The sequence below is a fragment of the Nansenia antarctica genome (assembly GCF_963989245.1).
Source record: "Nansenia antarctica genome assembly, chromosome: 3".
Taxonomy (NCBI): Eukaryota; Metazoa; Chordata; class Actinopteri; order Argentiniformes; family Microstomatidae; genus Nansenia; species Nansenia antarctica.
In genome coordinates, this window is record NC_137688.1 from 85290133 (window position 1) to 85316156 (window position 26024).

Here is a 26024-nt window from a genome sequence, read left to right on the forward strand (position 1 = left end):
TATTTTCCATAGACAAAAAGCAGAGCACTTTGAGAACATGGCTTCCTCAACAGTATAGAGGAGGTAACCTACACTTTCATCACTCTCACTTTCAGCAAGTTTTGGTTTCAACTGGGTCATGATGCCAATGAAAGCTTGCTTGGGAGATCCCTTATCTTAACCCTGTCTGCATGCACATGTGTGACATGTTCTAATGCTCTGGTCCTCATGTCGGGATCCAATGTAATGATCAGACTTTTCTTTTGAAAAATGTGAATACATTTCTGAGTTGTTGAAAATCAATGACACGTAGCTAGTCAACTAACACAGCTTGTTTTGTGAGCCTGCTAACAATGTAAAGTAGTGTTAACTAGGTAGCAGTGGGGATTACTCACCCAATCCATTGCGTCGCAGTATTTTGGCTGGACTAGCGAGTTTGTGTTGTGATTCTCAACAACGTTGAAACGTAGTTCCGTGTTTCAAAAGAAAGGTCCTAACATTTTGATTGGTTGCCGACATGAGGACCAAAAGACTAGAACGTGTCACATATTCTACTAATGGAACGATGCGTACCGGTACACGCTATAAACGTCTGTACTAGGGGTGGGCATCGACGATCGATAATTGATCGATAAGGATCTTGGTCGATCACAATTTTTTTTTTTTTTTTTTTTTTTTTTTGTGATCGACCAAATGTTTTATTTTGTGATCGACCAAGATCCTTATCGATCAATTATCGATCGTCGATGCCCACCCCTAGTCTGTACGTAACTGTGACGTCTGTCATTGTTATACACAACTCACGTTATTCTAAGCAATCACTAATGCATCCCCTTATTGTTAACGGCAATTTGGGGGGAAATCTTAACTTCTGCACAGAGATTAACTTGTGTCATCTGTATTGGATACTTTTGTAAAGGATGTACATATTTGCTTCTGGTTTAATAGTTGTCTATTTTTGTACTCACACACTGTGTTACTGTATGTATATTATGTATAGCGTATTGTATAATTAATAACTAATTACTCTTTTTGTACTGTTGTTCAGTTCAGACTTTGTAGAGCTGATCTACAGTCGTTATTAATCAGCCACACAACCATTTGTAAATAAAGATGATTTTCATTTATCTCTTGAGTTTTATTTAATTGATCAGTTGCTGTGTTGCTTTGTTGAGATTTGATGCCCAACGAGGCCAACAATAAATAAGTAGACCTATAATTGATTGATTGATTATTGATTGATTATACTTTATTGTCCCCGAGGGGAAACTTGTCTTGGGCATGGTACTTTCATGCTTCAAGTGCAACAGAGACGATACATACAACATACAGTAGACAAAGTAAACAACAGGACAGCAGCAAACATTGAGTGACATTGGCAGCAGTTTCCACCTGGACATGGCATCATTTGGTATAAATATATATTGCACATAACCCTTCAAGTGGTGTTTTCGAATATTGCACATGGCCCTTCAAGTGGTGTCTAAGATAAAGTGCAGGTGCTGGTGATCATGTCCTAATCATCGTTTCTGCTTGAGCGAATTGATTAGTTTAATGGAGAATGGGACAAATGATAGTTTTAAGAGCTTATAATTACATCTTGGCATGCGAAGCCTTCTACCTAGGGGGAGAACTTCGTATTCTGTGGAGAGCGGATGTTGGGGGTCTGCGATGATCTTATTAGCCTTGTCCAGGACAGCTTTTTCATATAGTTTATCTATAAACCATGTTTTAGATCAGTGGTTAAATCTGTTAAATCATGGTTTCATCTGTATTATGGCAAATGATAATTGACATAATGTATTTATGAATCACTTTGAAATCACTGGTTTGTAAAACAAATATGGACCCATTATTCTAAATGTTATTTTTAACCTCTTGCACAAGCACTGAAGTCTACCATCAGTTGGTCTAGCATATATACCAGTGGAGGCTGGTGACTTCCAGAATTGAGGAGGCCAATTTTTTTCCGCTTGGAAAAAATTGAAGAATATTAAATTGACTTGTAATAAAACGAAATCGACTACATTAAAAATAAAACTGTTCAATAAATCCTAAATGTTGTCTACCTATTCGATGTATAAATCGCGCTAGAATCTCGCCGACTTCCGAGGTCATTTTAAGCCAAATGAGCTATTATTTTCAGGGATAATAGCCATGGGTGTTCTAGACGTGTCCTGCAAAGGACAAGTTGACAGGACACTCGTAGCCACTATGGCGAGTGTTTCTTTGACTGAAGTGACTGGCGAATTCTCAAAATGGCTTCATGTGATTGGACGAACAAAATGTCAATCTTTCAGCCCTGGACTCAATGCATGGTGAGGCCAGGCCTTCCTTGCCCACCCATTTTCAGTGATTTGGCCAATCACATATTGCCATGAAAAAAATTGCATTACATTGACTTCTATGAGAAACCACTTTCCTGGGGGAGGCCTGGCCTCCTCAATAGAAACGGACAGGGATTCTGGCCTGTAGGTGCTTTACAATTGCAATATTGGGTTTTAGCCATGGAAAAATTCAGATTTATGAACAAAACAGAAATAATATTAATATTAAAAACATTTAAAATATGTTTTTTGTTAAATAAATAAATAAATAAATAAAATAAATATATATATATATATTTTTTTAATCTCTCTCTCTTCTCTCAAATGATTGGGGAGGCCAGGCCTCCTCCACCTCTATGGAGGAGCCTCCACTGATATATACTTCTACTGTAGCATTCCAGCCGGACTTAGTATAGACGGTGACTCCTTATTAATAACCGATGGTCAATGATGCAGTTTAACCTATTATTTACACGCACCAAAAGCACCATAGACACACCGTAAGAGCTGAAAGCAGAATAACACACAGCTACAATCAGCATCCATCCGCTAGCATTCATCAATACATTCAAATCACACACAACAATAAGTTAAATTGACAGTCAATACAAACATACCTCTTCGCCTTCCAGCTAGTTGCTATAAAACGATAATGAGACCATTTAACCATAGATTTAACCACCTTGCCTTCTTCTCCGTTCTTACGCCTTTCTAACTCTCGCGCATGCGCAGTTACAAAAGGGAGAACATACTTGTGTTCTTCAAATTAAAGGCGGTAGGCTATAATAACATGTTGATATTCAAATAATATGTGGTATACAAAGCACCATCAATAAAAGTCCTTATCTTAACTTGTATACATGTTATAAAATATATAGGTCATTTACATCTACTGTAGAGATGTAGGGCTGGTTTCCCGGACCTAGAATATGTCCAAGACTAAAACATTTATTTTTTTAACAATCTCTAATATTGAAAGTGTGATTTAGTCCACGACCAGGCTTCATCTGTGTCCAGAGAACCAGCCCTGTACGGTGTCGTCTAGTGGTAGGACCCTTTGAGATGTCGAGGCGGAACGTTTCTCCAAGCAGCGTTCTTTTCCTCCAGGCCCATTTCGATGTAACACCGATTTCGCTTGTTGTGAACATTGTCCACGTTGTTGCAACTCTGGGATAGTAGACTTCTAACCCTGATCTGTGATTCCTTCTGCTCGGGTTAAAAGGGTTAAAAGGGTTAGATAGACATGGTTGGAAAGATAAAGCGTGTGCGTCAGAAGCTCCACCAGGGAGCGGTGAGACCTGCCGGGGCGGTGATCAGGAGCTCCTCCCTGGATCTGATAGAGAAGGCACCGGTCCCTGCGGGGGGGCCAGGGGGTCCAGGGGGTCCGGGGGGCTCCTTCACCTTCTCTGATGTCAACAAGACCAACCATCATCCAGGTTACCATGCCCAGAACCAGAACACCAAGAAGGATGCAAACCAAGCCAAGGATGGACAGGTAGCTGGACATAGAGACAGACGTGAGAGAGAGACACAGAGAGAGACAGAGAGAGAGGGAGAAGAGAGAGAGAGAGAGAGAGAGAGAGAGAGAGAGAGAGAGAGAGAGAGAGAGAGACACAGACAGACACAGACGGAGAGAGAGACAGAGAGAGAGAGAGAGAGAGACAGAGACAGAGACAGAGAGACAGAGACAGAAAAAGTGGGAGAGAGAAAAAGATGCGGTGGAGCTGGGGGGGGGGGGGGGGGGGTAGGGAGCGCTGGAGATCATATCTAATACTAACTCTCAGGGCAGGGAAAGCCTGCTGGCCACACATACAGAGCTGGCAGCTGGTTGGTAGATGATCATTTCTTTACAATGTTTCTTTCACAATGAGTCTACTGCTGTGTCCCAACCTGCTGTGTCTGTCAATGTCAATACACAATAGCTTTGTTGACCAGCCTGGTAGAGAGACAGAGCAATAGCTGGTTTTGATCAATGAGTTGATTCACATTGTGCTCTTTCTTCCTCTTCCAACAGATACAACAGAGTTCTTTTCCATGTGGGATCTTCGCCGGCACCCAGATCAACCCAGAGGCCCTGGTCCAAACTCTGAAGTTTGAGGAACCGTCCGAGGTGACACCTGCACAGAAAGGTAACGACTGGTTTGGGTCTATGTATCGTATACCATCAAGACAGCTGGCGGAACATAGTTCTTCTCCCTGTCCAATGTCATGGCTCACGACACATGATGTGATGTCACCGTGATGTAGCGACATTTTCCGTGGACACTGCAGAGTTAGTAGCAGCTCCTTCAAAGGCTCATGGCTGGATCATTCATACTGTATCTGTTCACATTTCATCTTATTCAAAGTAGGCCTTCAAGTTGCATTCTTCTCTCCTCCCACTAGATGGCAGAGGAGACTCAGGTATCACTCAGCAAGTGATGACAATAGTCAAGTCTCAATATTTTGTGTAGTAGCTTACATTAATACATTACATTGCATGAATATAATGTTGATAACTCTTATCACATGGGGTTGAATATATATTTAAAGCAGAATTTTACCCTGTAATCCAGTGGATTTGTTGTTTTCATTCAGTCAAGATATTTCACTTTGAATGCCCTGATCAGTCTTGATGTTCCAAATTGCCCATTTAATTCAACCCGTAGAAGTCTATGCACAATGGCTACTTCTAATAATATATATATAAACTCCTCAAAAAAAGTTTGGAAACGTTATTTCGGTCGATTATTATATCGATTATACGGATTGTATGGCAGCTAGTGCTGAGGCACAAACATGTACATTTTCAAGCCTGCAAACTGTGACACTTTAAAATAATGTGAAAAAATACTTTCTTGTGAAATATGACAACCCTAGTTGACTATCTGTGCAGTATAGTACAGTGGATTGTGTACATAGCCTCTATTGATGTAAACCAGCTCCTTACCTTGTGATTTTATGCATCTATGCTTTTTCTAAAATGTGTTTCTTTTTCCTTTCCTAAACACCAGGGGAGCCTCCCCTCCTAAATTTCGTTGTTTGGTACCTGTACTGTAGCAATGACAAATAAAGTCTATCTCTATCTCTATTCCTCTTTAATTCCGCTTTAATAATAACCAATTAGTATTGTTTTTTATATCGTTGGAAAGTCTGATTAGTCACCTTTACAACGAGGTACAACTTGTAAGGATCATGCATTCGTGGAAGGAGCAACACAGCTAAACGTGTGGGTAGCGGCCCAAAAAAACAGAACTTGTCATCGTTGAAGGCAATCTCAATGCAGTGAGATATCGGAATGATATTTTGGAGCCAGTGGCGATCCTATATCTCCAGAATCTGGGACCAAACTCCATCCTCCAGGATAACAACGCTCGCCCCCACAGAACCAGGACCAGAGTGACCAACGCAACCATATTGGCTGACTTGCGGCAAATCCTAGTTGAGGATTGGGATGCCGTCCCACAGCAGTGTGTGGCCAGGCTGGTGACCAGCATGAGGAGGAACGCCAAGCTGTTGTCCAAATGCTACTGAGGTCCCTGACAGTGTAAAATGAATAAAGTATAAAAATGTCAATATGTCTTGCGGAGAGTGCAATCATCCAATCCAGTCACCTTTCCAACGAGGTACAACTTGTAAAGATCATGCATTCGTGGAATGAGCAACACAGCTAAACGTGTGGGTAGCGGTAGATGATTGCACTCTCCCACAGTAATAAGGAAAAAACAACACATATTGGCCATTTTTACACTTTATTCATTTTACACTGTCAGGGACCTCAGTAGCGTGTGGAAGATCCATACGCAGTCACAACAGCTTGGCACCTCCTCCTTATGCTGGTCACCAGCCTGGTCACACACTGCTGTGGAATGGCATCCCATTCCTCAACTAGGATTTGCCGCAAGTCAGCCAACATGGTTGCGTTGGTCACTCTGGCACGTACAGCACGCCCAAGCTGATCCCACAAGTGTTCAATTGGGTTGAGGTCTGGACTCACGGCAGGCCGTTCCACCCTCTCCACTCCCAAATTCTGGAGGTGGTCTGTGATGATCCTGGCTCTGTGGGGGCAAGCGTTGTCATCCTGGAGGATGGAGTTAGGTCCCAGATTCTGGAGATATGGGATCGCCACTGGCCCCAGTATATCATTCTTGTCAATTAGGTGCCATTCAGGTGCCAGTCACACACCTGTGACTGACATACACCTGCCAGCACTTGAAGCTAAAAATGAGAGTGAATACCAACAGAAGAATATTGCAAAAAAATTGGGCCGCTACCCACACGTTTATCTGTGTTACTCATTCCATGAATGTATGATCCTTACAGGTTGTACCTCATTGTAAAGGTGACCAATCAGGCTTTCCAACGATATAAAATACAATACCAATTGGTATTATTAAAGGGGAGGAATAATCAACTTTTTTTGAGGGGTTTATATATATAGTTTTTATTTTTTTTTAATTAACGATATGAGGCTGGGAGGGAAAAATCACAGTATACCCACTAGAAAAAACTAGACTACACCACTGGTTCCTATCTATTGTGACCTAGGCCCTGTGTGTGCTGTGCTGCGGCCCTGTAACAGCGTACTGAAGAGCCGTCACATCCGACACAGTCAGAGCAGCCAGCTGCATCGCTGCTGCAAGGCGCCTTGTTAGACAACGGACCGGGAGTATTTTTAGCCACAGTACAAACGCTGCGGTATAAATAGCTCATGCATGAAATCAAGGTTCAGCTGCATCAACGGTCCCGACTTTCGTACTCATGGTACTGAAGCTGGTGCTGTGTGTGTGAGAGGATGAGCATTTGGTCCGGTCCTAGTGCTTTGGTTGGGGTCACCCTGCTCCATTGGTAGGCTAAGCAATCTGGCACAAAGTGTATTAGAGGGATGTTGATATACAGAGCACAATGCTCCGTCTGCGTGGCTCACTCTTTAGAAAGATCCTCCGACAGTTGGCGAGTGTTGCTTTCACTGTTTGGATTCCACATGAAGCATCTCTTGATTCTTTCTTCTTTTCTTTCCTTCTTCTTGATGTTTTTCCTCTTGATTGGTGTCATGTAGAAGGGCTGTGGGGGAGCCAGGTCCCTGTCACTCTCTGCAGAGGATGGCCTGTGGCAACAGGACAAGACTTGAATAGCTCCCAATAATAATAATAATGATTCATTGTATTTATATAGCCTAGCGCCTTTCCGGGGCTCAAAGACGCTGACAATATGGGAAAAACAGAAAACAACAGAAACAACAAGCAACAGATAACATGAGCGCATAGAACACAGAGTTAACAAACAGGCACAGGGAACGATTAACACAGCAATGTCCAGGGGGTTAGGGGAGATGGTTAGGGGCAGGGAAGGTTGTATGCATGGGAGAACAGGTAGGTTTTGAGGTGGGATTTAAAAGTGGAGAGTGAGGGTGAGTCTCTGAGTGGTTGAGGGAGAGAGTTCCAGAGGCGGGGTGCAGCTCGTGAAAAAGCACGGTCTCCGAAGCCTCTGAGTTTGGAGGGTGGGACGGTGAGGGGAACAGTGGATGAGGATCGGAGGATACGGGTAGGGCGATGGGGGAGAAGGAGGTCAGTCAGGTAAGGAGGGGTCAGGCTATGGAGGGCTGTGTATGTGAGGAGGAGTACTTTGAATTTGATATGTTCTTTGACATCTCGCAATGTCTGTTCTGTGTGAGAGCTCCCTGTCTCTGCTCTATTTCTCTATAGCTTTCTTACACAAAGGTACCTTTTCATAATCCCTCTCTTGGTCTAGCCTAGCTCTCACTTTCTTCCGATGTAAAATGAGGAGTCCTACTTACTGCTCAGCCACTTTTTGTTGGAGAAAAATCACTGGGTCTTTAGTAAACTGATATGAATGATCTTGTAATACCTAGCCTTTCTTCAGCGGCGTGTATTGTAGGGGTGGGCATCGACGATCGATAATTGATCGATAAGGATCTTGGTCGATCACAAAATAAAACATTTGGTCGATCACAAAAAAAAAAAAAAAATTTTTTTTTTTTGTGATGACCAAATGTTTTATTTTGTGATCGACCAAGATCCTTATCGATCAATTATCGATCAATTATCGATCGTCGATGCCCACCCCTAGCGGCGTGTATTGACTGACAGAAGGAGCCGCTGCTGACAAATGAGTTATGTGAAGAAATCCTGGCAATGAGTTTCAGTCATCGGTTGCCATGGTGAGAGGTCTCTCTGAATGCTCTTGCTTTAGTTTAACCCAAACAGTATCGGTTGCCTGTTCAAAGCCATTTTCCCTGCGTTAAAACAGTTTTTTCACAATATTTTAATTATGATTTTCATATACCAACACCAACGAAAAAACAACAAAAAACAAAAGAGAAGAGAAACACTCAATAACAAAGATCACAAACAAAGACACACACAACCTGCATCAAGTTTGGATTGAATTAAAAACAACACTTTCCTCCACTTTTGTATAAAGTGTTCTATCCTACATGTTCTTCGTGTATGGTTCCCACAGCTTATCAAAGTCTTTCCGCTTGCCTTTTAATAATGTAGGTTAGTCTTTCCAGACCTACGGATATACATTCCAAGAGCCCCAGTGCCTCATTCTTAGTGCTGACAACATTATTGGTGTTGGTAACTTCAGATAATGCAGAAACGAATCTTGGAAGGATCCCTGTCCAGACCGCAGTTCATTAATATTTCATTGTTTTAAGAGCACCTCAACAGGGATGTAAAGCTTTAATGCACCTGATCAGGCGTACCGTCGTATATCCAGTTAGTTATTCACTCTGCTTTTAATTAGATTACGCCTAGATTAATTCATAGATTCAACCTTTTTGTCATTGCACAGAGTACAACGAAATGTCTTTTTTTTGCTCTAGACACAGGGTCAGCCATAGTCAGCACCCCCTGGAGCAATTAGGGGTTAAGTGCCTTGCTCAAGGGCCCAACGGCAGTGGTAGGCACCTAAGATATGATGCCAGCAACCCTCCAGTCACCAGCTCACACACAGCTCCGTCCTGAGGCGGGGGTCGATCCAGCTATCTTCCGGTTGCATACGTTGGCAGCAAATGCCCTGTGTGAGCTTTTGAGCAAAATGATATCCTACTCAGGGTTTCAAAAAGGTCTATTATTGTTGTTGTTGTTGTTGTTGTTATTTGTAGTAGTAGGCTATAGGGTGTATTAATTGTGTGTAGACCTTCCTTATGACAATGCTCCAGTCTTGTTTAGCAGCATGCTCTTCACTACTTTTGACTTGAACTTTCAAATGTCAACTGCCAGTGAGCAAAATAAGAAAATTCTAAATTAAACAATCAATTGCAACTTAAGATAATAATTCACATGTGATATTTACACACCGCTTTAGATGATGATGATGTACTGCAGTTTAGGTTGTGGTCACATTCTGACAGGACCAGTGACATTGGAGGTTGAGCGGTTAGCGTCAGCCAGCAGTGCGTCTTAGCCTACAGAGAGGTCAAGGGTCAAGGGCTTTTATCAAAGTGTCGTCTGTCAATGTACTTCCAGTTCAAGACAATAAATCCCATTCACTTTTTTTCCCATCAGATATTTTGCCGATAACTTACATAAGCATTGTGTTACAAAGGTGTACAGTTTCTTGTACGTTTTTTTCTGTCTGATTCACTAACGATTCATTCTGGTAACCATTTCTCAATTTTGTCTCCAAGTCACAAAGTCACAAGGCCAAAACGTACTTAGAGACTAGAGATGCTTATATTACCTGTTTTACTTAAACTAAACTTCCAAAAACCCTCTTTGTTCTTCTAGCATTGTAACTGCCAATGGCCCCTGGTCGTAGTAGCATACCTTTCCTTACGAAGACTGATGGATGGACGATTTGTTGACTTAGACAAATGTATTTGTTGATGAAAGGTTGCTTTGGATAAAGGCGTCTGCTAAATGCCAAACATGTAAAATGTAAATGTTAATTAAACTAATGGAGATTTTCTGCTTGAGTCATAAATAAAATATAAAAACCATACTACATTCTGGCAACAGGAGAGAGTACAGCAGGCCAGAGCTGTGTACGCCAGGCCGCTCCTCCCCTGCTGAAGTAGAGCGGGGCTTGTGTGTGGGTAGCCTGGCATTAAAGAGCACTGACCTATATTTGCTTTCCCCCCATCCTTCTCTTACTCATAAGCCCTTTAAATCCTGTCTGCTTGAGTACGGGGGGCGGCGGAATATGGGGGTGGCGGTAGCCTAGAGGTTAGAGAGGCCGGTTAGCAATCGGAAGGTCGCTGGTTCGATCCCCGCCTCAGGAGCGAGCTGCATGTGCCCTTGAGCAAGTTACTTAACCGCTAATTGTTCCAGGGGCGCCGACTATGGCTGACCCTGTGACCTAGAGCAAAACATACCAACAAGTCCAACAAGTTGATTGACAAGTTGATCGCATGGCTAATAAAACATTCTTCATTCTACTCTCCCGTGGTGGGCTGGGCCTGGCCTGGACCTCTATCTGGGCTGGGTGGGCTGGGCCTGGCCTGGACCTCTATCTGGGCTGGGTGGGCTGGGCCTGGCCTGGACCTCTATCTGGGCTGGGTGGGCTGGGCCTGGCCTGGACCTCTATCTGGGCTGGGTGGGCTGGGCCTGGCCTGGACCTCTATCTGGGCTGGGCCTGGCCTGGACCTCTATCTGGGCTGGGTGGGCTGGGCCTGGCCTGGACCTCTATCTGGGCTGGGTGGGCTGGGCCTGTCCTGGACCTCTATTTGGGCTGGGTGGGCTGGGCCTGGCCTGGACCTCTATCTGGGCTGGGTGGGCTGGGCCTGGCCTGGACCTCTATCTGGGCTGGGTGGGCTGGGCCTGGCCTGGACTTCTATCTGGGCTGGGTGGGCTGGGCCTGGCCTGGACCTCTATCTGGGCTGGGTGGGCTGGGCCTGGCCTGGACCTCTATCTGGGCTGGGTGGGCCGGGCCTGGCCTGGACCTCTATCTGGGCTGGGTGGGCTGGGCCTGGCCTGGACCTCTATCTGGGCTGGGTGGGCTGGGCCTGGCCTGGACCTCTATCTGGGCTAGGGCCCGTTGTCTCCTCTCTCCATGGACCTCTCCAACTGCAGAGATGACAATACTGACAATACTAACAGACATAGAGCAACCCAACCTAACAGACATAGAGCAACCCAACCTAACGAACATAGAGCTACCCAACCTAATGAACATAGAGCATCCCAACCTAACGAACATAGAGCATCCCAACCTAACAGACATAGAGCAACCCAACCTAACAGACAGAGCATCCCAACCTAACAGACATAGAGCAACCCAACCTAACGAACATAGAGCTACCCAACCTAATGAACATAGAGCATCCCAACCTAACGAACATAGAGCATCCCAACCTAACAGACATAGAGCATCCCAACCTAACAGACAGAGCAACCCAACCTAACAGACATAGAGCATCCCAACCTAACAGACATGGAGCATCCCAACCTAACAGACATAGAGCATCCCAACCTAACAGACATAGAGCATCCCAACCTAACAGACATAGAGCATCCCAACCTAACAGACATAGAGCATCCCAACCTAACAGACATGGAGCATCCCAACCTAACAGACATAGAGCAACCCAACCTAACAGACATAGAGCAACCCAACCTAACATACATAGAGCATCCCAACCTAACAGACATAGAGCATCCCAACCTAACAGACATAGAGCATCCCAACCTAACAGACATAGAGCAACCCAACCTAACATACATAGAGCATCCCAACCTAACAGACAGAGCATCCCAACCTAACAGACATAGAGCATCCCAACCTAACAGACATGGAGCATCCCAACCTAATGAACATAGAGCATCCCAACCTAACAGACATAGAGCAACCCAACCTAACAAACATAGAGTATCCCAACCTAACAAACATCCCAGTAAACAAAGAGTCCAAAAGACGTCTTCAGGGAAGCCGGAATGTGGGTTCAGATGACGTCTTTCTAGGACGTCCAGATGACGTCTTTAGGACGTCTTATGGACTACAGAAGACGATTCTATTACAGAAGATGATTCTGTAGTCCATAAGACGATCTAAAGACGTCATCTGGACGTCCTAACGACGTCATCTGAACCCACATGCCGGCTTCCCCGAGGACGTCTTTTGGACTCTTTGTTTACTGGGATAGAGCAACCCAACCTGACGAGCATAGAGCAACCCAACCTAACGAACATAGAGCAACTCAGCCTAACAGACGAAGGGGCCACTTCCGTTTGACCTGCTGCACGTCTGGGGGGTGTTAAAAGTGATGACTGGAGCAGTCGATCAGCCAGCACCGGCTGCTTTGACAAACAGCGCACTCTGCACTTTAATTAGAGGTATCAGTGTCTGAACACGGGACCCAGAGAAACCATGTTCACCTTGGGGTCAACTCCCCCCCCCCCCCCAGCTCCCCATCACAACACGGAGCTGTCAATGGCGCTCCGGAAAAGAGAGGAGAAAGCGGAGAGAGGGCTAAGCGAAGAGCGAGGCAGGAAAGGGAATATGGAATTCTCCAGCCACTCATAATTAGGGCTATCTATTTCAGTGGCGCTGAGAAGATGATGCTCCCAGTGGGACCCGGGTGGTGGTATAGGCCCTCTCCCATCTCCCCAACCACAAACACCACTGAGGCCCGGCCCGGGAGATCGGGTTCCCCCAATCAGCAGTCAGTGGACGGGGTTCTGCAGCAGAGTAGAGATGCCTTATCTCCCCCTGTACTCTGCTGCAACAGCAGGACAACAGATTTGTTGTTTGCACTGCGGTGGCAGATATAAAGATTAGCCAGGAACCGTCATCCGAGGCTGGACTCTGGATGGAGTTAGTTCCCCCCCCCCCGCCCCTCAGGTTAACCCGAGCATGGGCTGGGCTGAGAGAAAAGGAGAGGCGATGGGATGAAAATACTTTGATGTCCTTTCGTTTCATTCAACTGATTGATTGACACTCTGAGTGAATCCATCTTGAAAGGTTGATATGTACTCCATGAATCGACATTTAATACAGCACAGGGTAAAAAAAACATTGAAACAAAATGTTTTAAGTCAGTGTTATTTCCAGTCACTGTTGATATGATGATATTCTGGTATTATGCTATATCCCATCTCACCCATTACAACCAGTAAACAAGTCTTGGATTCGATTGGGTTTGAGATTGATTGATTGAACAGGGCTGATCTGGAGGGGACGCAGGCCCCTGGGGGGGGTCAGAATGACCCTGATGTGTTTGAGGACACTGCTGACCTCTATCGCCATGGCAGCAGATTCAGAAGCAGGGGTGACTGGGAGCTGATGAGGTCAGCGACCACAGACAGTCCATCACACTGATGGTCAGCCCCGGGTCCTCTCACTGACAGGCCATTCTACTAGCAGTGTTGCCAGATTGGGTGTATTCCCGCCCAATTGGGCTACTTATGATCACACTGGACGGCTTTTAGACTGTGGTTAGGCTGGATCAATCCCATCTGGCAACACTGTCCACTAGACACCTGCAGTGAACCTTTTATGACTGTATATTGGAGTTCAGATCATTTCTTTCTAAATGGTAAATGGACTGACTTATATATATATATATATATATATTATTATTATTATTATTACTAGCCTATTATTATTATTATTATTACTATATATTCCAAAGCACTTTACAATGGCCTCTCACCCATTCACACACACATTCACACACCAATGGCGGCAAGCTACCATGCAATGCGCCGGCCCGCTCACTGGGAGCAATTTGGGGCTCAGTGTCTTGCCCAAGGACACCTCGACTTGTGGCCAGCCGGGGTTAGGGCGCCACAGCCACAGCCACCCCCCCCCATTTCTGGTGGGCTGAAGGATAGGGAGGGACGGGTGTTTTTGTGAGCCAGTACCGTCATGGACAATATTGACACTGCTGAGGTTCAGACAGGGACAGAAAAGCAGGCCAGTACAGACTTATCCAGGAGCATTTGTCTCTGGTCAAAACACTAATCGCTAACAGAGAGGCCTACTATAACGTTTCTGTGGTTTGAATGATTTGGGTCAAACCCCTAGAGGGGTGTGGGCCATCATCCACCCCACTCGCGATAGGTCCATTAGACCCGTCAACACAGCAGGCTTACCCATAGAGAACATGTGAGGCTGTAGAGGTTGTGGAAAGTTTAGTTCTGGACGTGGGGAGATACGGGGGAGGGAGGATGAACACAGTATGAACAGTATGAATGTCCTCTTGCCACCTGGCCTCCTACACTAGGGGCGGCTGTGGTGCAGGAGTTAGAGCCGCCGTCTAATGATCGCAAGGTCGGCAGATCGGCGGATCGAGCCCCGGCTGGCCACATGTCGAAGTGTCCTCGGGCAAGACACTGAACCCTAAAATTGCTCCCAGTGAGCGGGCCGGCGCCTTGTGTGGTAGCTTGCCGCCATTGGTGTGTGAATGTGTGTGTGAATGGGTGAATGAGAGGCCGTTGTAAAGCGCTTTGGTTTGGATAAAGGCGCTATATAAGTCAATCCCATTTACACTGACACGTGTGGGAGAGGTAATATACAGTAGTTGGTGGCATAGACCTTCCTGCTGTTCTGCCTACTCCTCCAATTCTATTTTATTTCCTTCTTGCAACCATTAGGTTTGTATTCAGGGTGCGGGCGTACATTAGTTTAGCATATTTATGACTGCAGGATGCCGTGCGGCTGTCTATGTATCTCAATTGCATTCCTCTCGATTGGCTGTAAACATCTTGCGTGTCAGATCCTAGTAAGGTGCACTACTCCCTATAGATTCAGTGTCATATTCATCTAGGCAGCATATAGAGTCTTTCTTCTCCATACAGCTAGATTGTGACTGTCTCCCTGATCTTGAGGGGCAGTGGAGCAGTGTACCCCTTTGGCACTTGGGTCCTGGGTCCACTCTTGCAGCACAGAGGTGTTTTGTCAGGGTTCCCGCGCTGGTCTTAAAAAGCCGTAAAGTCCAAAATCCAGCAATCCCATTTACAAGGCCTAAAAAGGCCACAAGTTTCAGCTATTGGGTCTAAAAAATGTGATTAGCTTGTCCTGCAAGGAAATCAGTCTGACCACATCTATTTACGTGGAGATGAATCAAGCTGGAACCAAAAAAAATGCCAATTCGCTGCCCCCGGGAGAAATGATTGGCAAACGAAGCTACGGCAGGATGACAAAAAGCTATCATATGGTGCCGCGAATAGGTCTAAACTTCTATTCAAAGAGGTCTAAAAAAGGTCTAAAAAGGTCTTAGATTTGACTTGTTGAAACTTGTAGGAACCCTCTTTGTGGACCGAGGTTCACCAGGAAGCCGGAGTTAAAAAGGTAAGCCGTTCAATGGTGATGAATTGTTGAACAGGGCCTGCCGGAGTGCTGGATGATGAAATAAATCCATCATGTTAATGCCCAAGCATCAGGTGATATGGTTTAAATAAAGGCAACAGAAGAAGAGATGTTTCCACCCCACTGTAGGGGGAACAGAGCTTTCATCCACCAGGCAGGCCCTTCATTAGGACCTGAGGAGGTCCGTTAGAGCTCATTACTGTCCTGGATGTTTTTCTGAACAGCGCCCAGCCTCATTACTGTACGACGGCAGCAGAAATGAGAGGAAGTAGCCGTTGAATGCCATTCAACCCTGTTAAAACAGATTATTTCCCCCTCCCCCACCACCCCGTTTGAAATGTACTCTAAAGTGTGTACTGTCCCACTTTTCCCCTGCACTCTCACACACGGCAGTCAAGGACTGCTGCATCGCTAATTACAAAAAAACCAATTCCATCAGCTTTCTAAAAATAGGCCGCCGCAATACCGACACTTCATTTTCCCCGAAGTCACGTAAGCAGCCGATCTATGCTGCCCCCTCCTCTCTCAACATCAACAGATGGAGATAGAGAGGTTTGATTGGTTTAAAAAAAGAAGAGGAAAAAAAAGCGATCTGCTATTTAAGATCTCGTTCATGTTTTGTGTAATTTGTCCCCCACAATGACATCGGGAACAGGACGATGGATCGGTCTCTGGCTGGTCATATGTTCACACGCTTTTTCTCCGACACCACTAGGGACAATGCTGGGGTGAATGATGCACCTTGCCATACACAGGGTTCCCACGGGTCCTTGAAGTCCTTGAAAGTTTGTGAGTTTGAGAAAAAAAAATCAAGGTCTTAAAAGTTTTTGAAAATAGACATGGGTCATTGAAAGTGCTTGAATTCCTCTCTCTCTCTCGCTCTCTCTCTCTCTGTATTATTTAACTTTTCACATATTTCACAATATATTGTTTTGCTGTGCTGTGGTAGAGAAGGCAAGAGACCATCTAGAGTTCACACATTCAAGCTTCTCTTTTTAATAGTTGTCTGTGAGCGGATAGTTCCTATTATATCAATTCTCATCTAGATCTGTCTCAAACTATGCCGTGTTGGGTCCTTGAATTTTAGGGTCTTGAAAGTCCTTGAAAGGTGCTTGAAATTGATGTTTCAGAAGGTGTGGGAACCCTGCATACAGATACGGCATGTACGAAATGACCCTGATTGGGCCAGTTATGATGAAATGCCGTAGAGATCAGTGTCGGGAGTGTCGGGAGTGTCGAGGTGACGCCGATTCACCTTGTGACATTGCAGCTAAAGTGATGGGCTGTTATTGAAGCGGTGATGATATGGTGCAAAGAGGAGAGTAACATCATCACATCAAACAAGTCACACTGCACTATTCTTGTAAATATTTTTTCTCATGTCTATTACTATACTATTATCTTTCACTTATGTTTTTGTCTGTTTTTGTCTATGTTTTGTGTATTATTATGCACTGGCAGACCAAAGACAATTCCGTATTGTGAAAAAACCTACATGGCAATAAATCTGTTTATGATTCCCGAGTACAAAACTGTTCAGAATGCACAGAGATGAAATCCTTGAAAATAAATCAAACAAGCACGACAAGCTCACTCGTCACTTTTCAGCCGACCTGAGATCCGTGGCCTGCCTTCAAATAAACGCCACGCTGTAAGAAGAAAGACTGGTAATGCATCATCAAATAAGCGCTGCATGTTTCAGTTTTTACTGGAGGGGTTTTATTGCACATTTTATGACACAGCCATGTCGTAATAACAATAATAATATATTGTTTATTTATAAGCGCCTTTCTCAAACTCAAGGACACGGTGCAGAAAAAAGAGAAGCAGGACGATAAAACCGAGAACCCCCCCCCCTAGCAAACAGAAACAGAACAGAGATACAGAAGATACAATCAGATTTTAAAAAAGAAAAGTAGTAGGCGGACAAGTGACAGGGTGGGCACTGGGATGTCACCGTGGTGACATGATGTCACCTACGGTTATTGTCATTCTATCACAGGAAGTCTGCTTTTCTGTGATGGTCAGTGTTCACTCTCTCTCTGTCTGTCAGGGCCGACAGGGATGGGAACGGAGGCTCGCGGCGGTCCTCACACCCCCCTCCACACACTAACCCCCCTGGGCTAGCCTCCGCATGGGGGACACCAAGGTGGTGGTCCTGATAAAACAAGAGAGAGAATGTTCCATCCCAGTAACAGGATGTTGTTCTTAAAGAGGGGAAGCAGAGATATACTGGTGGTGTTTTTCTCCACCGCCTCCCACCGTATCGGTGTGGTCTCTCGTCTCGCTCCGTCTCTGGGAACGGGGAACGCAGGCCACATGGCGTATGTCCTGGTCCAGCTGTATCCTAGTCCGGGGGACTCGTGTGTGATTGGCCACTCCCTTTGGGGGCTTAATGTGCACCGCTGGTTTATATAGTGCCCTGTGTAAGCAATGCGACAGTAAAGTGTGTGTGTGTGTGTGTGTGTGTGTGTGTGTGTGTGTGTGTGTAGGTGTAGGTGCGTAGTGGTGTGTGTGCGTGCGTGTGTGTCATGTCATGTCATTTAAACCCTAAACTCAAACCTGCAAAATAATTGTACTTTTGCATTACATATATTTTCATTCGTTTCTGTTCCTTAATTGTTCATTATGAACTGCTTAATACTCCTGGAGGTTTGTCTTCTGAATTGAGTCCTGACACTCCTGAGTGTCATGTCATGCTTCCCACTGCTGTCAGGACTGCAGAGTCACTTCTTATCTTCCCGCCGTAGACTGAAGACCTCCATCCCTTCAGGCTACACCTTAACCGTCCCTCCTGAAACCTCTCCGTCCCCTCTACCCCCCTGTAGAGTTTCTCTACTGTAAATAAAATAAAATAAAAAATAAACGTAGCCTAATTCTTCTTTCCTCTAGCTTTTTTTGACTGCCAATGGCCCGAGCATAGATGACTTTTTCTTGCGATGACTGATGGACAGATGATTCACTTACTTAGACAAAATGTATTTGTTGTAAGTCGCTTTGGATAAAGGTGTCGGCTAAATGCCAAACATGTCAAATGTTGTCTGAGGTACTGTGATGCTGAGGATGTGCTCTCTGTCTACAGGACCACCAGAGGAGAAGAAGCAGCAATCAAAGAAGGACAAGATGAAGGAGAGAAGAGACCGATGGCTTAACAGTGAGTACCGTACGCCTGGTATCTGTACTAAACTAACGTCGTCATTCAAAGAGCGTCGCAATTTAACATCTTGCCGCATCACAAGTCACATCTATATCCTCCAAGATCAACGATGCCTCAAAGCAGACCCCATATACAAACACATTTCACTGTTACTTTGTCGCTGTACGATTTAGCTTTTTGAACATTGGAACTGTTTACCCGAACATTTAGAATTGAGTGATACTGATGGGCTCCAGCCAGAGGCTGAGGTTTCTGTGCTGGGAGAAAGCTAGCTGCGTCTCTGTAATTACAGCCCCAACCAACACCCACCACCTCCTCTATAATTGTGATCACTGGTAACTGAATCTGCTGATCCAATCAATTCCTGTGTAACACAAGATGTACTGTCTATGCTTATAATTAGGCCCTAATGGTTCCTTTTGACTCTGAAATCTAAGACCATCCCAGGGCCCCCGACAGTTTTTTGGGAAATTAACAAAGAAAGAAAAAAAAAACGGTAGATTTTTCTTTTTTTTTCGGTCATAGCCTGAGTGTGTTCCGGGAAGGGGCAGGGCTGTGTCTGCAGTATGCTGATCAGGCTGGGCTAACATCCGAGCTGTGTTTACGAGTACGGCTCGTCGATAGTGAAACCACATCCTAGTCATAGAGCTTCTCTTCAACTCAAAGATGTGAAATACCACGCTGTTGTTTGAGATTTGAATCGTTTTTTTCGTACTGGCTTATTGTCAGAGTCTGCACAATCTTAGGGGTCTAGTTTATTTTTATTTTATTTATTTATTTATTTATTTTTTAAATCTAGCCTTAAAAGAAGGTATTTATTCATCATCAAGGAGAAATCACACAGAATCTTTTTCTTTCTTTTTTAAGACCTTCAAAACGTCCTGCCTATGATTGTGTCCTCTAAGGCAGAATGTATACTTCACATTATGTTTTGAAGACCCTGTAGTATTTAGTGTAGTGCCCCATGTGTGGCTACAGTCCATTACATGGACATGGTGCTGCGTCATAATCCACTAGTGACTCATGGCTGGCACCCTCGCCACACTACTGAGTGCTAAGGCTGTCCAGAGACTGGCACACCAACCCCCTCCTTTGGTGTTAGAATAGCAAAACATGTAGTCAAATGATTTATCTCAGATTCAATGCAATGCAATGCAATGGATTCGGTGAGTACTACCTACTTAAGCTCATCCATGCTCATCCATGCATTTGTTTCGAGCAAAGTTGATTATTGTAATGGTCTACTAACAGGCCTATCGAAAGGGGCCGTTGGTACATTGCAGCTCATCCAAAACCCAGCTGCAAGGGTCCTAACAAAAACAAAGACGTTTGTACACATTACACCAATCCTGAGATCCCTACACTGGCTACCAGTCTCTCAGAGAATTGAATTCAAAGTACTCCTAATTGCATACAAATCACAAAATGGTCTTGGACCAAAATACATATCAGATCTCCTCCCACCCTATTTTCCAGCAAGGCCCCCAAGGTCAGCTGAGAATAATCAGCTAATCATTCCAAGAGTGAAAACAAAACACGGTGCAGCAGCTTTCAGTCACGTTGACGCTTTCTATTATCTTATTCATTATCTTATTAAATGTTTATCTATATCTATCTATATATATATATATTCTTATAATTTTACTTTTATTTTTTTGTTTACTATTCTCCCTGTTGATGTATTTTTTTTATGCTGTATATAAAGCACTTTGAATTGCCCCTGTTGTATGAAATGTGCTATACAAATAAACTGTGTGCGTGTGCGTGTGTGTGTCTCCTCCATCAGAGATCAGCTCCATCAAGCTGGCGCGGGAGCAGCAGGTGGCGCAGGCCAGGCGGAGGGCCATGCCCGTGGTGGGGGACATGAGGCCCCTGGCCGACGCCCTCCCGGAGCTCTCCCAGCTCCTCCCCGCCTCCTCAAAGACCTCCACCCGCAGGAAGACCAGAGTGTGAGTCACCTTCCTAGGAGTCCCTAACACAGGGCTCCCACAGGTCCCTAACACAGGGCTCCCACAGGTCCCTAACACAGGGCTCCCACAGGTCCCTAACACAGGGCTCCCACAGGTCCCTAACACAGGGCTCCCACAGGTCCCTAACACAGGGCTCCCACAGGTCCTTGAAATCCTTGAAAGTTTGTGAATTTGAGAAAGAAATTCAAGGTCTTAAATGCTTTTGAAAATAGACATGGGTCATTGAAAGTGCTTGAATTCCCCCCCCCCCCCCCCCCCCCCCCCCCCCCTCTCTCTCTCTCTCTCTCTCTCTCTCTCTCTCTCTCTCTCTCTCTTTCTCTCTCTCTAAAAACAATATATGTATATTCAAAAATGTTTTACTTAGCTCGTCAACTAGTAAATAAGTGTCTGTATTGCTTAACTTTACACATATTTCACAATATAATGTTTTGCTGTGGTAGAGAAGGCAAGAGACCATCTAGTGCTCACTAGTTCCTATTATATAAATTCTCATCTAGTTCTTTCTCAAACTATGCCGTGTTGGGTCCATGAATTTGAGGGAATTGAGTCTTGAAAGTCCTTGAAAGGTGCTTGAATTTGATGCTTCAGAAGGTGTGGGAACACCTTCCTATGAGTCCCTAACACCTTCATCACCCACCCTCACTCCAACACAAGCCTCCCACTCTGCCCGATGACACTTCCCAACCCCCCCCCTCCCTCACACTACCTGCATTCCACTAATGAGTGTCAACGGGGTGACCACCGGGTAACTAATGGTAAATCAAGGCCTGTGTCAATTAGGCTTGGGCCATTTTATGGTTAAACCAAAAACCAATACCGTCAATTTTTGTCAATACCGTCATAAAACCGTCATACATTGCTATATATAATAAACGGAGACGGACAATGTGACTTAACACAGGTGCGTGATATGATGGAACAGTGGAAAATGTTATATAAAGAGCTGTTGGAAGAACAGCAGCGTAGCTTTATATAGCAATATAGCTTTATATAGCAATATAGCTTTATATAGCAATACTGGTGATGCTTTCTAACGATAATGAGTGAGGCAAACAACATTTAACAAGACTTAAACGTGCGTGCCCAGACCGTTACGTGCCCTGCTGAATCCTGCACAAAACATGCTTGTTCTTCTGTCGAAAAACCTAGAATAGGCTTGAAGAACAGCCTAAGTTTGTAGGATACGCTTTTATGCCCATTTTCGCTACTACCGTTTTTTAATTTATTGTTATTTTGTTATTATTTGATAAGCCTACTGGAGGCTATAGGAAAAACATTTCCGTTGTGTGAAAATAATAATGATGCAGTCATGATACTCTAAACCGTGGTTAAACTGTACATTTGCGGTATTATTTGGGGACGATTTATCTGTATCAATGGTGGTCAGACAAAACATGTCTATCCCAGCAGACTGGGCTAATGAACATAGTAAACAGAGGAGAACCCCAGTGAGAGAAGTGAAGTCGAGGACCACACTAACTTCTAACTAACACTAACGTGTGTGTGCTGTAGAATGGTAAATGGACTGCACTTACATAGCGCCTTTATCCAAAGCGCTTTACAACGGCCTCTCATTCACCCATTCACACACACATTCACACACCAATGGCGGCAAGCTACTATGCAAAGCGCCGGCCCCGCTCACTGGGAGCAATTTGGGGTTCAGTGTCTTGCCCAAGGACACTTCGACATGTGGCCAGCCGGGGCTCGAACCGCCGATCTGCAAACCTTGCGATCATTAGACGGCGGCTCTACCTCCTGCGCCACAGCCGCCCCTCTGTAGAAGGCCAGGACGAGTCCGATATGAGCTGTGTGAGACGTGTCGACTTCTGAGGTGCCGAGAACAGATTGAGGGGGGGGGGGGGGGGGGGGAATCTACTTTTAGCCAGAGGAAGGTAGAGAGACGGGGAAAGAAAAAGGGCCATAAAATGCAAAAAAAAATAAAAAAAAGGAGATGAAAATCACCCTTCACCTCCAACGGCGGTGCAGCAAATAAATCAAGTGGGGGTCTAGTCTGAGGGAATTTCAATTACGCCGCTGCTCTTTGGATGGTGAATGCTTTACCGCTCTTCCGTCCAGGGCCTATTCATGGCCATAATCAAATCCTGTCCCGAGGAACCCTCTGCGGAGCTTGTTTATTGTGATGGGCGGTTTTTCACTCGGTCATAAATGTCTGACTCACTTTACGCCTCAGAAGCCGACGGCCGGTGTTTCTCGTGCGCCTGCGTCTCTTGCCAGGTTGAAACGGGCTCGCGTCAACCAAACGTAGTGGACATGGATCTCTGGTCTAATCTAAGGGTCTGTCGTGTTGCTTCATGTAGCTTACCAGCACAGTTAATGAGGCCCAGACGTTGCTTCTTTACACAAAGCCTGTCACTAGATGAGAGCCCAGAGAGAACTGCTTCCTTGTTAGATTCTTTCGCTGTTCAATTCTCCAGGACTCACAAGTTTGTCCTTGTGTGTGTGTGTGTGTGTGTGTGTTGTGTGTGTGGTGTGCGTGCGTGTCTGTCTGCCTGTGTGTGTGTGTGTGTCTGAGTCTGTGTCTGTCTGTGTGTGTGTGTGTGTGTGTGTGCATGTCTGTCTGTCTGTGTGTGTGTGGTGTGTGGTGTGCGTGTCTGTCTGTGTGTGTGTGCGTGTGCGTGTCTGTGTGTGTGTGTGTGTGTGCGTGCATGCGTGCGTGTGTCTGTGAGCGTGCGTGTCTGTGTGTGTGCGTGTATCTGTGTGTGCGTGCGTGTGTCTGTGTGTCTGTGTGTGTGTGTGTGTGTGTGTGTGTGTGTGTGTGTGTGTGCGTGTGTCTGTGAGCGTGCGTGTCTGTGTGTGTGCATGTATCTGTGTGTGCGTGCGTGTGTCTGTGTGTGTGTGCATGCGTGCGTGCGTGTGTCTGTGTGTGTGTGCGTGTGTGCGTGTCTGTGTGTGACTTGTGTTTTTGTTTCCAAACAGCTGATGGGGATTCAAGCCCAGAGTGTTTGTTGGGATTGGGTTTAAACTGAGTCTTCTAAACAAGCCAACTCACATGCTGCTCTCTTCAGACGCCAGAGATATCAAGTTCTGACTTCTTCTGTGTTATTATGGGCAAAGTTGCTATTTATTATATCAGATTTGATTAATTCCTGAGTTGAACCCTTGAACTCCCGGTCCTGGACGTTCTCTCTAGGGTTGTGTTTACTGATCTGGAAGGCTCGGTTCACCTTTTGCCTCTCACATACTTGGGATAGCCGCAGTTCCCATGCCCCAATGTTAAAACAAAACAATTTTTTTTAAACTGTCCAACATTACACTACGATACGCTCGAAAACATCTTGGCAAAACCGCTGCTCACGATCATCTGTGTTCAATGGGGTTGATTTAGGTTGGTAAAAAAAAAAGAGTCAACTATTCTGGAACGTTCTTTCCTTTGGCCCCATTTCTCACAATTGATTTAACGGGTGTTCCAAGTATGCCAAATTTCCATAGAAAATCGATTTTGTGAAATATTCACTACTTGGCATGATTCATTGTAGTACACGGGCAGAATAGATCCTAGTGGATCAGCTCACTTGGCTGACCTCCGTCTCACTGTCATTCCGCTGGCTCCGGTTCTGAAAACTCTACGCAGGAGGACAGGGCCAGAAGCAACAGGACTGACTAGAAATGGGTCCCTGGGGGTCCCTGAATCCTCCATGTCCAACTCTGCATCTGTACCTCTGTGTCTCTGTGTCTCTGTCTCCAGGCCCGTGAAGAAGAAGCCGGAACCAACAGACTTCAGCCTGATGAAAGCTGCCCAGAAACGCAAGCTGCTGTAAGACATTCTCCTACTTTCCCCCTGCTGTCCTTGGCTACAAGCATCCACTGCTAATCTCACGTCAGGCGTCTGTCTTTGTTTTTTCCTCTCCTCCTCCACTACTCGAAGAACCGTACCTATAAAGTTCAAGCGATCATTTAGGCCTACCTTGAGCATTCTGGCATCGCCGTATCCACGTTTCTGCATCTCAGAGTAAACAAGGTGTAAAGCTGCCTGTTCGCTAGTCTACTGTTCTTTTTTGATGTCGAGGTGAATTGTATTCACCGTTATACGGATATATCTGGTCCATTGTCTCTATTGGTCGGTTTGTGTTCCAATCGTGCCGATATCCATGATATACTACTACTACTATTAGGTCGTAATAATATTACCGTTATCGAAGTTACATTATTACCGTTGCTAGATATCCACAATATACCACGGCTTTTCGTTCCATAACGCTTAATTATACATTTGATAACTTGTTTTTGTTCTTCTTTTCTTAGGGAGAGTGAGAGCAGTCGGTTTAGTGAAGCGGTGAAGGACCTCGCTTCCAAGACCAACCCCCTGGCCGCCATCGGCGAGCACCTGAGGAAGAGGATGAAGCGGGAGGAAGAGCAGGGCCCTAGCTAACTCGGAGCTGCGTCCAACTGCCGCCGAGGCAGGCACGCCAGAGACATTACAAAGCCCCTGCTTTTATATAAGGGAAACCCCATTGCCTCCACCCGCCAACCCTGCCAAAACCACGTCGGTGGTTGTTGGTATTGTTTAAATGTGCACTGTAACAGTTGAAACATCAAAGCGGATACAAAGCGGTTGTTTTTGCATAGCAATATGTCCCAACTCAGAGTCATTTTGCGTTGTACAGTGCTGGAGTAGAGGGATTTGTGTGGATGGGAATTGGGAAGACACTGGTTGGAACTGTAGATGTCGAGAGAAGAACTGTCCGAAAAATGTCTCCTTTAACTTTTCTTATCTTCCACATTTGTTAGGCAATATTAAAAATGCAATACATCAAAACATGTCTTTCATTTGTTTGGCACTATTATTCTATAGGTGTCGTCTTTAACTGTTATGTTGATGGGTATGGATTGAAATCAGATTAAAGTCAAGAAGCAAACGTTAACGTGGATTTTGAAAGATGTACCAGGGGCCTGTTCTTCCAGCTACCTCGTCCAACCCACTCCTCCATTCTCATGTTCTGAATGATCTATAATAATAATAATAATAATAATAATAATTCTTTAGATATAGCGCTTTTCTAGACACTCAACGACGCTTTACAAACTGAAAAGATCGAGTAGTAAAATAAAAAGAAACAAAATAAATTAAATAAAAGAAAGTATAGGGGTCTAATACATTTTTAGATTAGTAAATCTAAGTCTAAGTGTCTTTGTAGGACAATCTACTCTGTATACTGCAATTACACCTAGATTTCGGGCAGAGAAGCGGTGAACAAGCAACGCCAGCGTCCTCTCTCGACCGGCATTTTTGGAGAAAGTGATGATGATTGTGATGATGTTCTGAATGATCTAGTGTTCACACACCTCAGTCCTGATGGGCTAAGCATATCC

At 45.0% G+C, this 26024-nt stretch overlaps 1 protein-coding gene across 1 annotated transcript; it reads left to right on the top strand.

Moving 5' to 3' along the window:
- Nucleotides 1–3549: 3549 nt before the first annotated feature.
- slx9 (SLX9 ribosome biogenesis factor) lies at nucleotides 3550–25450 on the top strand (the record flags this gene model as incomplete). The annotated part of the gene is made up of 6 exons (XM_080527681.1): nucleotides 3550–3801; nucleotides 4321–4435; nucleotides 18646–18717; nucleotides 20507–20669; nucleotides 24400–24468; nucleotides 24957–25450. The coding sequence occupies 6 exons, from the start codon at nucleotides 3550–3552 to the stop codon at nucleotides 25081–25083; spliced, it is 798 nt and encodes a 265-aa protein (XP_080383807.1). The 3' UTR covers nucleotides 25084–25450.
- Nucleotides 25451–26024: the final 574 nt, after the last annotated feature.